The sequence below is a fragment of the Chiloscyllium punctatum genome, chromosome 3, assembly GCF_047496795.1.
Source record: "Chiloscyllium punctatum isolate Juve2018m chromosome 3, sChiPun1.3, whole genome shotgun sequence".
Lineage (NCBI taxonomy): Eukaryota > Metazoa > Chordata > Chondrichthyes > Orectolobiformes > Hemiscylliidae > Chiloscyllium > Chiloscyllium punctatum.
This window is the reverse complement of record NC_092741.1, coordinates 89,097,466-89,111,005: the sequence shown is the minus strand read 5'-3', so window position 1 is coordinate 89,111,005 and position 13,540 is coordinate 89,097,466. Positions and strand designations below refer to the sequence as shown.

General features: G+C 40.3%; 1 protein-coding gene across 1 annotated transcript in view; it reads right to left on the bottom strand.

Moving 5' to 3' along the window:
• Positions 1-7,580: 7,580 nt before the first annotated feature.
• The window catches only part of leg1.1 (liver-enriched gene 1, tandem duplicate 1), a 59,799-nt gene continuing 53,839 nt past the window's right edge, over positions 7,581-13,540 (bottom strand). The window contains exons 5-6 of the mRNA XM_072549039.1: positions 10,997-11,235; positions 7,581-7,753 (exon numbers count right to left, since the gene is read on the bottom strand). Coding sequence (XP_072405140.1) covers positions 7,581-7,753; positions 10,997-11,235 — 412 coding nt within the window. The remainder of the gene's footprint in view (positions 7,754-10,996; positions 11,236-13,540) is intronic.

Sequence of the window (13,540 nt, the reverse complement as noted above, 5' to 3'; positions counted from 1 at the left end):
AGAATCTCTCTTGGGGTCATCAGTTGGTGTGAGTGCGTAGCTGCACCAGAAGAGTGTTTGCACGTGATTATCCTTATTCCCACATGCAATTGATGCCAAAGCATTTGGAAATTTGGTTTTATTGGGTGCTTGGATGTGATTTGTGACTAACCAGTCCACGTGTGTACTGGGTATGAAAACCGACAATATCACTTGATGTGTCACTAATTGTGCACTTTATCATGCGAGACAAGCAGACCAGACCAAACCCTTCAAAATATATTAAGAAGATAGCCTAGACCCCAACTTTTTCTTGTTTCTAAAGGCAAGTATAATGCATTGTGTTCCATGTGTAATTCAATTTGTCAAACTACCAGGCTTGAAGCAAAACACCCTTTGTTCTTACACTACCGTAAAAATACAAACAAAAGAAATAAGAATTGGAACAACAGCTCTACTGGAAAACTTAACGGAATAGTAGATTATTTAACTAGTAAACAGCAACTGTTCCAATATAGTAATATTCCATAAACACACCCTTGGCAAAAGCAAATTCAGTAAAAATAAATTGTCTCACATGCAATTTTCTAGTCCCAGAGGAAAGAACATCAAGAGAAAACTCAGAGAGAGAACTCAAGTGTTTTGCTGTCGCAGGGAAAGATAAATAGCAGCTTCCAAACCTCAACAGTTCCTGAAGGTTTAAGTAAAATCTTGTATCTGTGGTAGCTTGACCTGACCCCTATCCATTGCAGGGTTACAGTGGAGATCTCATGGTGGGATACCTTATTGGTTGAATCTTTATCAGATTGTTCTGGCTTCCAAAGAAGGTTCATTTGTATTCAATACCTCCTCCTCAAGCCCCAAAACTGATTATCATCTGAGGAGTGTTGATGTTCCTTGTGCTATGTGTCCATGCCACAGTCCAATTTATTCATGACATCCTCTCAACTGCTTATGACAAAGTTCTTTCAGACTAGCCAAAGCACAAGAAGCCCTTTTCTAAAAGGTTAATGTGCTCAACAATGGCTCTGGTGGATACATGTGCTCACCTGCAGCATTTGTCCGTCTCACTGGAGGCAGTGTAGGGGAGACAGCCCTCATCATTGTCACTGGCCTGCAGCTTTGGAAATCTCTGAGAGCTGGAGGTGAGCAAAGATGCATGTATTACAACAGCTCCCTTGGGGATGAGCACATACCTGCAATATTCTAAGCCTGTAGTCACATGCCAGTTCGATATTCAAGGAGTGAAAGCCTTTGTGAATCACAAAAACACTTGTTGTTTCTGAGAAGCTCTCAAGGGCCACAGGAATGCAGTTGATAACCTCTTTCACTCATGGAACCAAGCACTAGCACTGAACATGGCTGATACTGCTGCCAACTGTCTTCCTCAATGGAAACATGGATGATGCATGTGACACAACAAAATAGAGCATTGGTCACCTCCTTTATATGCCAATGTATGACAGCCTGTGAGAAGTCACCTGCATACCACAACTGTGGGTAAGAATTAAGCTACACAGTAATCTTACGAGATACCAGCATGGGGTTCTCCCAAATTCGTGAGGCAGCAGGTCTTAATGGACAATCTGACATTGCTCGGTTAATATTCCCAGGACCTAATCAGTCATCGATGGCATCATCTCTTTGACATCTCTGGAGATAGTTGGTTCTTGTCCTCAGGATGTGTTGACAGGACTATGTCCTTCTTAGAAAAGATCTATCCTGGATGACTGCATCCAGCCCTACCTCCTCTTCTAGTGATGCCTGCTGTTGCCATTGCACTCTGTTGTTAATAGGCAAGAGGTCTTCTTCCTCTCATCCTTTGCTGCTCACATTGATGGAGGAATATTGAGTGAATGAGACTGATAGTTACAAAATGTAAAAGAGGGAAGACATAGGGATGAGGGAATGCATGCCCATGGTTTTCTTCCATAGAAATAATGATCAGGGAGTCTGTGATGATTCTTTTCACACCCAGAACTGCACATCAAATGTCCTTCTCTCGTGGTATGAGAACTATGAATACCCAATGCTGGATTTCCTCACTGCTGGATCCAACTCTTCCCCCTCCCCCCCATGATTGTTCCATCTACCACACAGTGCCCTCAAAGGGAACCAAACAGCCCTTACGTTGACAGCACCAAACTCACCAATTAGGTCTCTCATTCACCGTCTCTGCCTGGAAGTACTCACTCCACATACAACCACCACACCTGTGCCTTCCATCCTCCTGCCAGCACCTGAACACACTCCTCTGTCCTCCAACCCTTGTCTCGTTTGCCTACTCTGAACTAAATGCCAAACTTGCCACACATTCCATCCCCTCCCCCCCAACCACCTCCTGTGCCACAGAGTTCAATATAGACAACTGTTCATCTCAGAAACAACAGCACAAATTTGAGTGGTGAACTGGGTTGCATGAGATACTGATGTGTCACTGCTATTAACTTCGAGGTAGAACCTAATTTTAAAAAATGTTTTACACTAATGAATATTCATGGTAGCAAATGTATTAGAACATTTAATCTATCATAGGATGGTGTGAGGCTAAACCTGTGATATACACACTGTTGACATAATTCCTGTCTTTGGGAAATTCATTCAGCAGTTCCTGATAGTCAACACTTAGCTTGTATATTCTGACACTACATCTCACCATCACATATCAATCATACAGGTCAACCTCAGAACCCACCTGCCATAGCTCTGCATGCTTCCAGCTATTCAGTTATAGCAGGTCAATTATCAAAATACCCCATCACTGGCATTTTGCCTTCGTGCTTGCAGGAGGCCACTCACACGAGGTAGTGAGGCAGTTGGTAAAGTCTCTGTAGCCTTAACAGTCCTTGGGCTACTCTCTCAGAGAGACAGAGAAAGACGATGATTTAACCTGAGAGGCACCATGCCTCAGGCGAGGGCAGAGGTTGAGAAGGAGAGCCCTTCATAGTCGATGCAGGAATTTAACTCATACTGTTGATATCATGCTGCATTGTAAGCCTGACAACCAGCCAACTGAGTAACTGACCCCCAGTACTTGAGTAAGATGACACACAGAGGAACCACAATCCATATCCTGAGTGTTCCTCAGGTCACGGGTACCAATGCAATAAATTGAGTAAAGGAAAAACAATTTTACCATACCTGTGTACAGAAGCAAATAACCCATAAACCTGTATGCCTCCTGTGTCTCGCCCACAGCAGGCCTTTTTGAAACTCCAGAAGTTTACATCAACGAACTTAATACAGAGAGGAACAGCCTTGGTTTCTCGTTTGCAAATAAAAACCTTTAGATACTGTACAGGTGTTTCTCCTCAAAATTTTTGTTTTACAACATCAACATTGCTTTGATTGCAAACAACTTTCTCCCATCAGGATTAATATTACTGTCATGACTCTGATGTACAATGATGCATAATTAAGGATAGTGAACATGTAATGATGAGCAGCAAGGTGGCTCAATGGTTAGCACTGCTGCCTGTCAGTGCCAGGGACAGAGTTCGATTCCATCCTCAGGGGACTTTCTCTGTGGGGTTTGCATGTTCTCCTGTGTCTGCGTGGATTTCCTCTGGGTTCTCTGATTTCCTCCCACAGTCCAAAGATGTGCAGTTTAGGCGGATTGGCCTTGCTAAATTGTCCAATGTGTCCAGGGATATATAGGCTAGGTAGATGAGCCATGGGAAATGTGGGGTTCCAGGGATAAGGTAGGGGGCTGGCTGCATAGGGACATGACATGCAATGACGTGTATACGTCATACATTATGATAAAGTGTAACATGGACAATAACTGAAATGATACTAAAACAAGTGGAAATTTTATTTGTAGAAATAGGTCCTGAAAACAAAATAATATTAAGTCAAAACATCAGCACAACAATGTAAAGTGGGGACCTCATGCAGTGTGGTTAGTGTCCGCTACAAATCAAAGTGAAAGCAGGCTACAGCAGAGGTCAAGGCCAGATGCCCACAGCAATCCAGTAGTACACCTGCATAAATGTAACACTCCAAACAGAAAGTATGCACCAAAGAATACTGAACATGAAATGTAAATATGCGGTGTAAATATAATCTGTAATGGCAAGTGAGGTGCTTTTGCACTGTATTGAAGGAAAATAATCTGCATTGCACTTTATTGAATGTTAAATTTGAAAAGTTATGTAATGTATCTTTATAAATGTTATGAACAAAATACATTTATCCAAAAAAAATTAATAGCTTTGATTTGTTTTCCCATGAAAAGAGGCTGAGGGGCAGCCTATTAGATGTCAATAAAATTATGATACAATGTGGGTATTTCCACTTTTGAAGAAGCTCGAAGTATCAATGTAAGTTATTTACTAATTAAACAAATAGGAATTTATTTGTTTAATTAGTAAACAACTGAGAACAGGCAGTACTAGACATGAATGGTATAGGCATATTAATGGAGAAACTAGATAATCATTTGAGGGAGAAAGAAATAAAGTGTTAGGTTAATATAGCTAGTTGAGGAAAGCTTGAATAAACAATAAACGCAGATAGGGACTGCTGAGTCGAACCACTTGTTTGTGGAACCTTTATATCATTCCCATAGATTTTGAGAGTTTTGTACTGCAGCGCCCTCTACAGAGGAGCAGGGAACTGTGTGCTCAAGATAAAGTGCATTTCCATTATGACAGCTTGTGACCAAATGTGTATTTGTACACTCAAGCCCTGTCAATAAACAGGCAACTGCTTCCAGGGTACTCTGTTGCTGTTTGGGTTCTGGGTATAATAATGTGAGATTTACATTCGAGTGAATGAAAAGAAACAGATTTTTGTGCATGTAACTATATCAGAGGATGATAAAGGATATCTTACATAGATCCTGCAGATCAAGGCTCCAACTTCATGTGATCTGACAACACGATGACATGGCTTCTTTGATACATGTTCTCTATAGTCAGAGTAAAGGTATAATTTCCCATACTCTACACTGAAGACAGCTAGGAGGATGAAGAGAGTCTGGATTAGTGGTGCTGGAAGAGCATAGCAGTTCAGGCAGCATCCAAGGAGCTTCGAAATCGACGTTTCGGGCAAAAGCCCTTCATCAGGAGAGAGTGTCTTGCGGCTGCTGTTACTTCCCTCAATATGCCCTGTTTATAACCACCCTGGGTTCTGCACAGGTGAACCTGAGAGTGAAGGTGGTTGATTTCCTGGTCACTTTCTCCTACACCTGGGTTCCCTATGGTAAGGATCTGCATTGAGGTTCCAAGCATTAATTAAAGGCTATAGTTGAATATTAAACATAATAAATGCAGTGGCGTTAGATAAAGCCGATTGTTGGAGATGACACATAGTATATCAAACAGATAGGTATGTGTGCTATATCATTAAAACAAGCACTGCAGCTCTAATATGTGGGAAATGTGCCCTCTGCAGTGTGTGACAGACCAAATGCAGCCATTTCCTTAATAGATGGGCGAATGGGCTGAGGAGTGGCAGATGGATTTTAATTTAGATAAATGTGAGGTGCTGCATTTTGGGAAAACAAATCTTGGAAGGACTTATACACTTAATGATAACATGATAAGGAGTTTTGCTGAACAGAGAGACCTTGCAGTGCAGGTTCATAGCTCTTGAAAGTGGAGTCACAGGTAGATAGGATAGTGAAGAAGGCATTTGGTTTGCTTTCCTGTATTGTCAGATCATTGAGTATAGGAGTTGGGAAGTCATGTTGCGGCTGTACAGGAAGTTGATTAGGCCACTTTTGGAATATTGTGTGCAATTCTGGTTTCCTTCCTATCAGAAGGACGTTGTGAAACTTGAAAGGATTCAGAAAAGATTTACAAGGATGTTGCCAGGGTTGGAGGATTTGAGTTATAGGGAAGGCTGAATAGGCTGGCATTGTTTTCTCTGGTGCGTCGGAAGCTGAAGGGTGACCTTATAGAGGTTTATAAAATCATGAGGGGCATGGATAGGTAAATAGACAAAGTTTTTTCCCTGAGGTCGGGGAATCCAGAACTAGAAGGCATAGGTTTAGGGTGAGAGGGCAAAGACATAAAAGGGACCTAAGGGGCAACTTTTTCATGCAGAGGGTGGTGCGTGTATGGAATGAGCTGCCAGAGGAAGTGGTGGAGGCTGGCAACATTTAAAAGGCATCTGGATGGGTATATGGATAGGAAGGGTTTGAAGGGATATGGGCCAAGTGCTGGAAAATGGGACTAGATTGGGTTGGGATATCTGGTTGGCATGGACGCGTTGGACCAAAGGATCTGTTTCCGTGCTATACATCCCTATGACTCTAAAACTGTTTAGAATACTACCTGAAGTGAGCCCAATAGTTAAGGTTAGTGCAAATGAACATCTGAGATCTCTGAACCCAAATTTCCTGTACTAGCTTGTTGGCCAGAGGTTGCTCACACATAAAAACAGCGGCTTGTGAACTGATGTTACCCAAACCCCAGCCGCTGGTTCAACTCAGAGGAATGACATAAGGTGTGAATCCTTATTTGGTGGAATACTGAGGTAATCCTCACACTGTCCTCAAAACAGAATTAGTGTTGTCTGTCTTAAAAAGGATTGGTTTCCATTGGCAGCAAAGGTCTGTTTCTTGTCCTCTGGATAAAAGAAGGGTTGGCTGCAATTGCCCTTGGTGCAGAAAGTTGTTAATCTTTGAGACTTAAAGACATGCAAATCTCAAGGGCAGGAAAAGACTGTCAAGTCTGTTTCACACTGATGCTGGTGAACATCATGAACAATTTCCTCTCTGCCCTGGTGGCCATGGATCTCCTAGGATAGGCAAACAAAGCTGAAAACTCAAAGACTAAGAAAGGGAAAGAAAACCCTCAAAATGTCTCTGAAACACTGAGCCAGGTGATCAAAACCAGGCCATCTCATTTTATGAAGGCCATGTTTAACACTGTGCTCCTCATCCCATCCTTTTGTGATTATTGTTTGTAGAAATGCAAATGAGGAAAAATAACAATCAAATCCTTTTTAACCCTTCCTGAGATGATTGCCCTTGGCCCTAAATACCTGGTTCACTGTCACACAGTAGGAACCCTCCATACTCTAACCAGGTACCTATACCATTTCACTTGGGAGAAAGAGAATATCTAGTGCTCTCTTCCTATTCCTGTTAGACCCTTTTACACACCCAGCTGTCTTTCCTATTCTCCCACCTACCGCTTAATACCACAATGCCAACCTGCTGCCTGTTCATGGGATATTGCTGCCATGATAGCACAGCACAGCAGCACAAATGTATTTACGAGGGATACAGATTTGACCACTAATTAACGCTCCTCATTAGATGGTCTGTGAATAGAAATTCTGCCCCAATTTCCTGCCCAAAAGTTGTTGATCCCTTTAAAGCAGCTTTATCATACACACTTTTTCCTTTCTTAAAGGGTGTAGCCAATACTGTTAAGAGTGGCATATGACACAACCCTATTGCAATTAAGGCAAAGGCACTGAGGTCTGGGTGTCATTTGAGTTCATTGAAGAATTAGCCTGAGAGGTTTCTCTTTAACTTCAGGTTTGAGTAAAAGTTATGGTTTCTTGTCAATTAAATATTTTGAAATTCTGTTGTAACATATTTGCTCTTTATTGCAAGTTTCATCTCCACAAAGAATCAAACAAGCTTAAGCATCAGTTATAGAACAGTTATAATTCTTAATAAACTCCACAAGAATTTTACGCATCCCAGGTAAAATGAGGTCAGGGTTTGAAACAATATTTTCCAACAAATTTCGACCTTCCTCTCTCCCTCTTTCTGAGCACATTGCTCTCCTCCAGAACTTCAATAATCCGCCATCTGAATAGAAAGAACATGTTTAATTTTTAAAACCTAATTTTATATAAAGAAAGCAATGAAATGCAATCTTACTAAGACAAAAATAATAGTTTAATATAAATGTTAATTACAGATCAAGCAGTACAATATCATCTAAAGATAGTCATTAGTTTTAACCAACAGAAAGAAATCTATATAGTGCCTCATTGAAATATTGCTGTAATTGTAGGACTTCATGAAACTCTTCCCTCTTTGTCACTTCTGAGCATTCTTTGCAAATTAATTTTCATCTCAGCCCTGAGTGTGACTGACTGAATTGCAGAAACAGCCACAATTGAAATATGGATGATCCTGAAGAGTATGGATAGTTTGAATACTGAAAGAATATATCCACTTATAATAGACACTAATAAAAAGGGAATGCAGCTGATAAATTGGAGGTCTTCTTTTAAGATGGAGATGGGTTTTTGTTTCTCTGTCGGCCAGTTGTTTGTCTGTGGAATTCCCTTGTCTAGAGAACAGGATCATTTTGATATTTTTAATACTGAGTCAGATAGCTCCTTGACTGATAAGTGATTCAAAGGTTACAGTGGTGTATAGGAAAGCAGCTATCAACTCTTAAAATGGTGGAGTAGGCTTGAGGGGCCAATTGGCCTACTTCTGCTCCTAATTCATATGATCATAATTTAGCCTGGCATTTGCAGAGAGACTATAAAGATTCTGCTAGAAGAATTTTCAAAAATCATGTAGTTTCAGTAGTTGGTACTCTTCTGAATTTGGAACTAAAGGATCAAATGCATTGGTAAATATGTGTTGTCAACTATTTCAGAAAGAGATTGGGTGTTGATGGCTCCAGAAATAAAACCGACAAAACATTCTAACAAGTTATTATAACATTGTGTAAAACTCAACTGTAAGGAGTCCTACTGTACTGTAAGTAATTTGTGTACATTGGAAGTTAATGTTTGAGGAGTAGATACATTTCCATTTTGCAGTTGATGCTAAATGGGTGAAAATTGGTCCTGTCATAAAACTGAATTTTTAATGTAAGCTGTCAGAATGCAAACGCTGTGGATCTCAAAGAACTAAGAATGAATACCTATCACAAATATACAAAGTAAAAAATTGATCCAATCTCGGCACTGATGTTGGTTCAGTTGTATGAAGGCACACAAAAATATCTCTAAGAGTTTAATTGGAAAAATTGATTGTGTTCTTTAGTATGTTGTAATAAGTATGACATGAATTAAAATGTGTTTTGGATTCTTTGTTAACAACTGTCCTGAATTAATTCAAAGGTAATAGAGGATGGTATGTGTGAAGTAAAGCACAACATTAAACAGTGCTTCCTGTAATTAAAAGATTTGGGAGAAGAGGCTCCATGATGGGCAGTCAGCATCATTGTGAAGACCAGGCCCTGTGACAGAGCAGAATTCAAGGCCATAAAACCAGAGGGAGTAAATGTGAGATATTGAACCAGTCAGAACAGCAGTTAATCCCAATAGGAAGCTGAACAGTACTTGTAAAAACTGATGGTAGTTACATCAATATAAAGTAGAAGGTTGATTGCTAGTTGGTTTTTCTCTCTCCTTTTGAAAACATTTTGGTGCTGGGCACTTTATACTATGCTAGTACACAGTGGCATCTGTATACAATTCTGGTCATCACACAATCAGAAGGATGTGACTGCACTCGAGAGGATGTAGAGGAGATTCACCAGGAGATTGTCTGGGCCAGAGCAATCTATAGGCTCGCGTTGTTTTCCTTAGAGTAGAGAAGGCTGAGAGGGGACCTCATTAAGGTGTACAGAATTATGACAGGTGTACTTAGAAACTTTTCCTGTTATTAAAGGGGTCAATAAGCAGGGACAGAATTTTAAGAGAATGGGCAAAAAGTTTAGAGGGGATTTGAGGTTTTTCACCCAGATGGTTGCTGGTTTCTGTAAGGATTATAGAGGCAGGAACACGCACAAAAATTCGAGAAGTGTTCAGATGAGCACTTGATACCTCACAGCATGCAGGGCCACAGGTCCAGTGCTGGAAAATGGTACTACTTGATGATCAGAATGAACTTAGTGGGCCAAAGGAGCTCTTTCCATGCTATGTTTAGTTGATATGGATCAAATATGACAATGAATCAAACATAGTTATTCAGCATTTTGATTGTTTTTTAAGATGTTGTGAACATAAGAAGAAAGGAACGATTGAGTACTGAAAAGCAGCAAGTACATTTCGAAGCCAGCTTCATTTCTTTACTCCAATTCAAATGACCACTGAGGGGCACTACAACACTAGAAGAAGCCGTTTGGTGCTGCTATTCATCAATTGTCATTTGAAGTTTCAGCTGCATAACTTTCACAATGATTTTGAGGATCTAATTTGTCCAAGAAACAAATTGTCATTTATTCTTTATTATTTATTCAAATTATTATTTTTTTGAAAATGTGATTGTAATGTTTTTCTCTATCAACATATAAAATAAACAAAATATCATTTTGGACTTTGTGTAAAGTCAATCATACAACGTTTCTTGAACAAAGACTGCAGATTGCAAACTTAAAACAGTGTCTGAGCCTGGGAGAAGAGTTGATATTTCACAAATCACTAGATTGCCTGAAATGAAATGGAGGAGAAAAGAACTGCCTTATTATTCTTTACCAGTGCTTTAAAGATGTAATCTCTTATATTTCTTCTTAAAACTCATTTTCTGAGAAAAAAGTAACTTCATTTTCATATAGATTTTTTTTAAAATGGTGGAATGTTAAATAATTAGGACCATCCACGCTTGGCTGTATTCTGTCTGGTCAAACAATAGTTACAAAAATGTTATAAAGAATTATTTACAATTTTTCAATAAATGTATTAATAACCATGATTTTCCATTCTGCACAATGAAAAGACTAAGTCTATGTGTCACTAGTGAGTCCGATTTCTCAATACACCAAGCAACTTTCAGCAATTCATTCAGACCTTCAGATGAATTACATTGTTTTACATTGTCTGCAGCAGGGATTTTCTGACTTTCAGTTCTAAATGCATATTAGGATTGGTGCTTCATATACAGCTTTAAAAAAATCATTGAACCATTTTAATCAGATTATCTACTGTTATTTCTCCTGAAACATACTCATGTGTTTTAACAAAATTTGACGCAGCCTATACTAACTTACATCTGTTTGTACAAGATGTACTCACAAAAAAGTTCAGTAAATGAAAATATATTTAATGTTGCTTTGAACACAGCAAAACTGGATCAGTTACCCACCTGTCACTTTGTTTCCTTCATATAGGATGTCAAGTGCAACCAAGGCCCAGTTTTCCTTTTTACTCAGGTCAGGAATAGAAGGTGCTTTATCGTGTGCCAATAGCATTCGCTGAGGAAGGTACACTTGGAAGACATTAGTTTGATTAAAGTTCGTGGGAAAATGAGCAGCAGCAATAAATTCTACTGCACTGCCCCAGCTGACACCAAATTGTGCTTCAGGAGCTGAAATGTATGTTAATCTATCAAAGAAAATAAAGCAAGATAGGCAAAGTTAAATTTATTATGTTTACATCACAATTGCTCTCTGTTTCTTACAATTAAGTACTTTTTAGAAAATGTAAAGGATTAAATGGTGGAGCAAGATAGAAATATTGATCTTCAAAAATCTTTGTAAATTATCAAGGTACAAGTTGAGGAAGAGTTCACAAGTACCATCAAAGGCTGGGGCTGTTGTACAAGGTGTGGTTCTGCAGTAACTGAGAATTTACACTTTCAGGCCTGATTAGGAAATAGGCAGAAATTTCAGAGATTTGAAAGGCTGGGGGTGGTTACAGTAATACAGGCACGGTCTTAAGGAAGTTTAAAAATGATGATGAGAATTTTAAACAAACTCAGGAAAAGCTGAAGAAACTTAACAGGTCTGCCAGCATTCGTAGAGACACAAATAGTGTTTCGAGTCCAATGTGACTCTTCTTTAGAACTGAAAGGGGTCAGAAATAGAAATGTAAAATAGGTACAAATTAAGGTATAGGAGGGTGAAGATGAGTCAAGTCAGCTGAGAGCAAAGTAAATAAGATATAAACCAGAAATGTCTGAGAAGGGAAGCTTGTGGAGATAAAAATGGAGGAACTGTCAATGAGATCAGGCTGTGACGCTGTGGAATTAAATATTTGGAGGCTAAAAAAAGTGCTTCCGCAGAAAATGAGATGTCATTTCTCTTGCTAATGTTGTGTTTCATTGAAGCATTGCAGCAATCCTGGGACAGAAATGCTAGCAGGAGAATAAGGTGGTTTATTCAAATGGAAAGCAACTGGAAGGTTGGGAGCATTCCTACAGACAGAAGAGAGGTGTTTTGCAAAATGTTCACCCTGTTTAGTCTCACCAATGTAAATGAAAATGCATTATGAACAGTGAATACAATAGATTGAACAGAGATAAAACTGCTTCAGCTGGAAGGTGTGAGTGGGGTCTTAGACAGTGAAGGGGAGAAGATGAATGAGCAAGTGTTGCACTTTCTGCATTTGAATGGGAAGGTGCTTTGGGGGGGGGGTGGGGGCGAGGAGGCGGGGAGGGATTGTGTGGAAGTTTTAGGCATGATATGGGAGAAGTGGACCATACTGTCACGGAAAGAAGTTACTGCAGAATGCTGAGAGTGGAGGGGATGAAAAGATGTGGTTGGTCATGGCATCCTGCTAGAGATGGTGGAAATTGCAGAGAGCAGTCATAGAGTCATAGAGATGTACAGCATGGAAACAGACCCTTTGGTCCAACCCGTCCATGCCGACCAGATATCCCAACCCAATCTAGTCCCACCTGCCAGCACCCAGCCCATATCTCTCCAAACCCTTCCTATTCATATACCCATCCAAATGCCTCTTAAATGTTGCAATGGTACCAGGCTCCACCACATCCTCTGGCAGCTCATTCTATACACACACCACCCTCTGCGTGAAAAAATTGCCCCTGAGGTCTCTTTTATATCTTTTCCCTCTCACCCTAAACCTATGCCCTCTAGTTCTGGATTCCCCGAACCCAGGGAAAAGACTTTGTCAATTTATCCTATCCATGCCCCATATAATTTTGTAAACCTCTATAAGGTCACCCCTCAGCCTCTGACGCTCCAGGGAAAACAGCCCCAGCCTGTTCAGCCCCTCCCTGTAGCTCAGATCCTCCAACCCTGACAACATCCTTGTAAATCTTTTCTGAACCCTTTCGGGTTTCACAACATCTTTCCGATAGGAAGGAGACCTGAATTGCATACAATATTCCAACAGTGGCCTAACCAATGTCCTGTACAGCCGCAACGTGACCTCTCAACTCCTGTACTCAACTCCTGTACTCAATACACTGTACAATAAAGGAAAGCATACCAAACACCTTCTTCACTATTCTATCTACCTGCAACTCCACTTTCAGGGAGGTATGAACCTGCACTTCAAGATCTCTTTGTTCAGCAACACTCCCTAGGACCTTACCATTAAGTGTATAAGTCCTGCTAGGATTTGCTTTCCCAAAATACAGCACCTCGCATTTAACTGAATTAAACTCCATCTGCCACTTCTCAGCCCGTTGGCCCATCTGGTCCAGATCTTGTTGTAATCTGAGGTAACCCTCTTCGCTGCCTGCTGCATCTCCAATTTTGGTGTCACCTGCAAACTTACTAACTGTACCTCTTATGCTCGCATCCAAATCATTTATATAAATGACAAAAAGTAGAGGGCCCAGCACCAATCCTGTGGCACTCCACTGGTCACAGGCCTCCAGTCTGAAAAACAACCCTCCACCACCACCCTCTGTCTTCTACCTTTGAGCCAGTTCTGTATG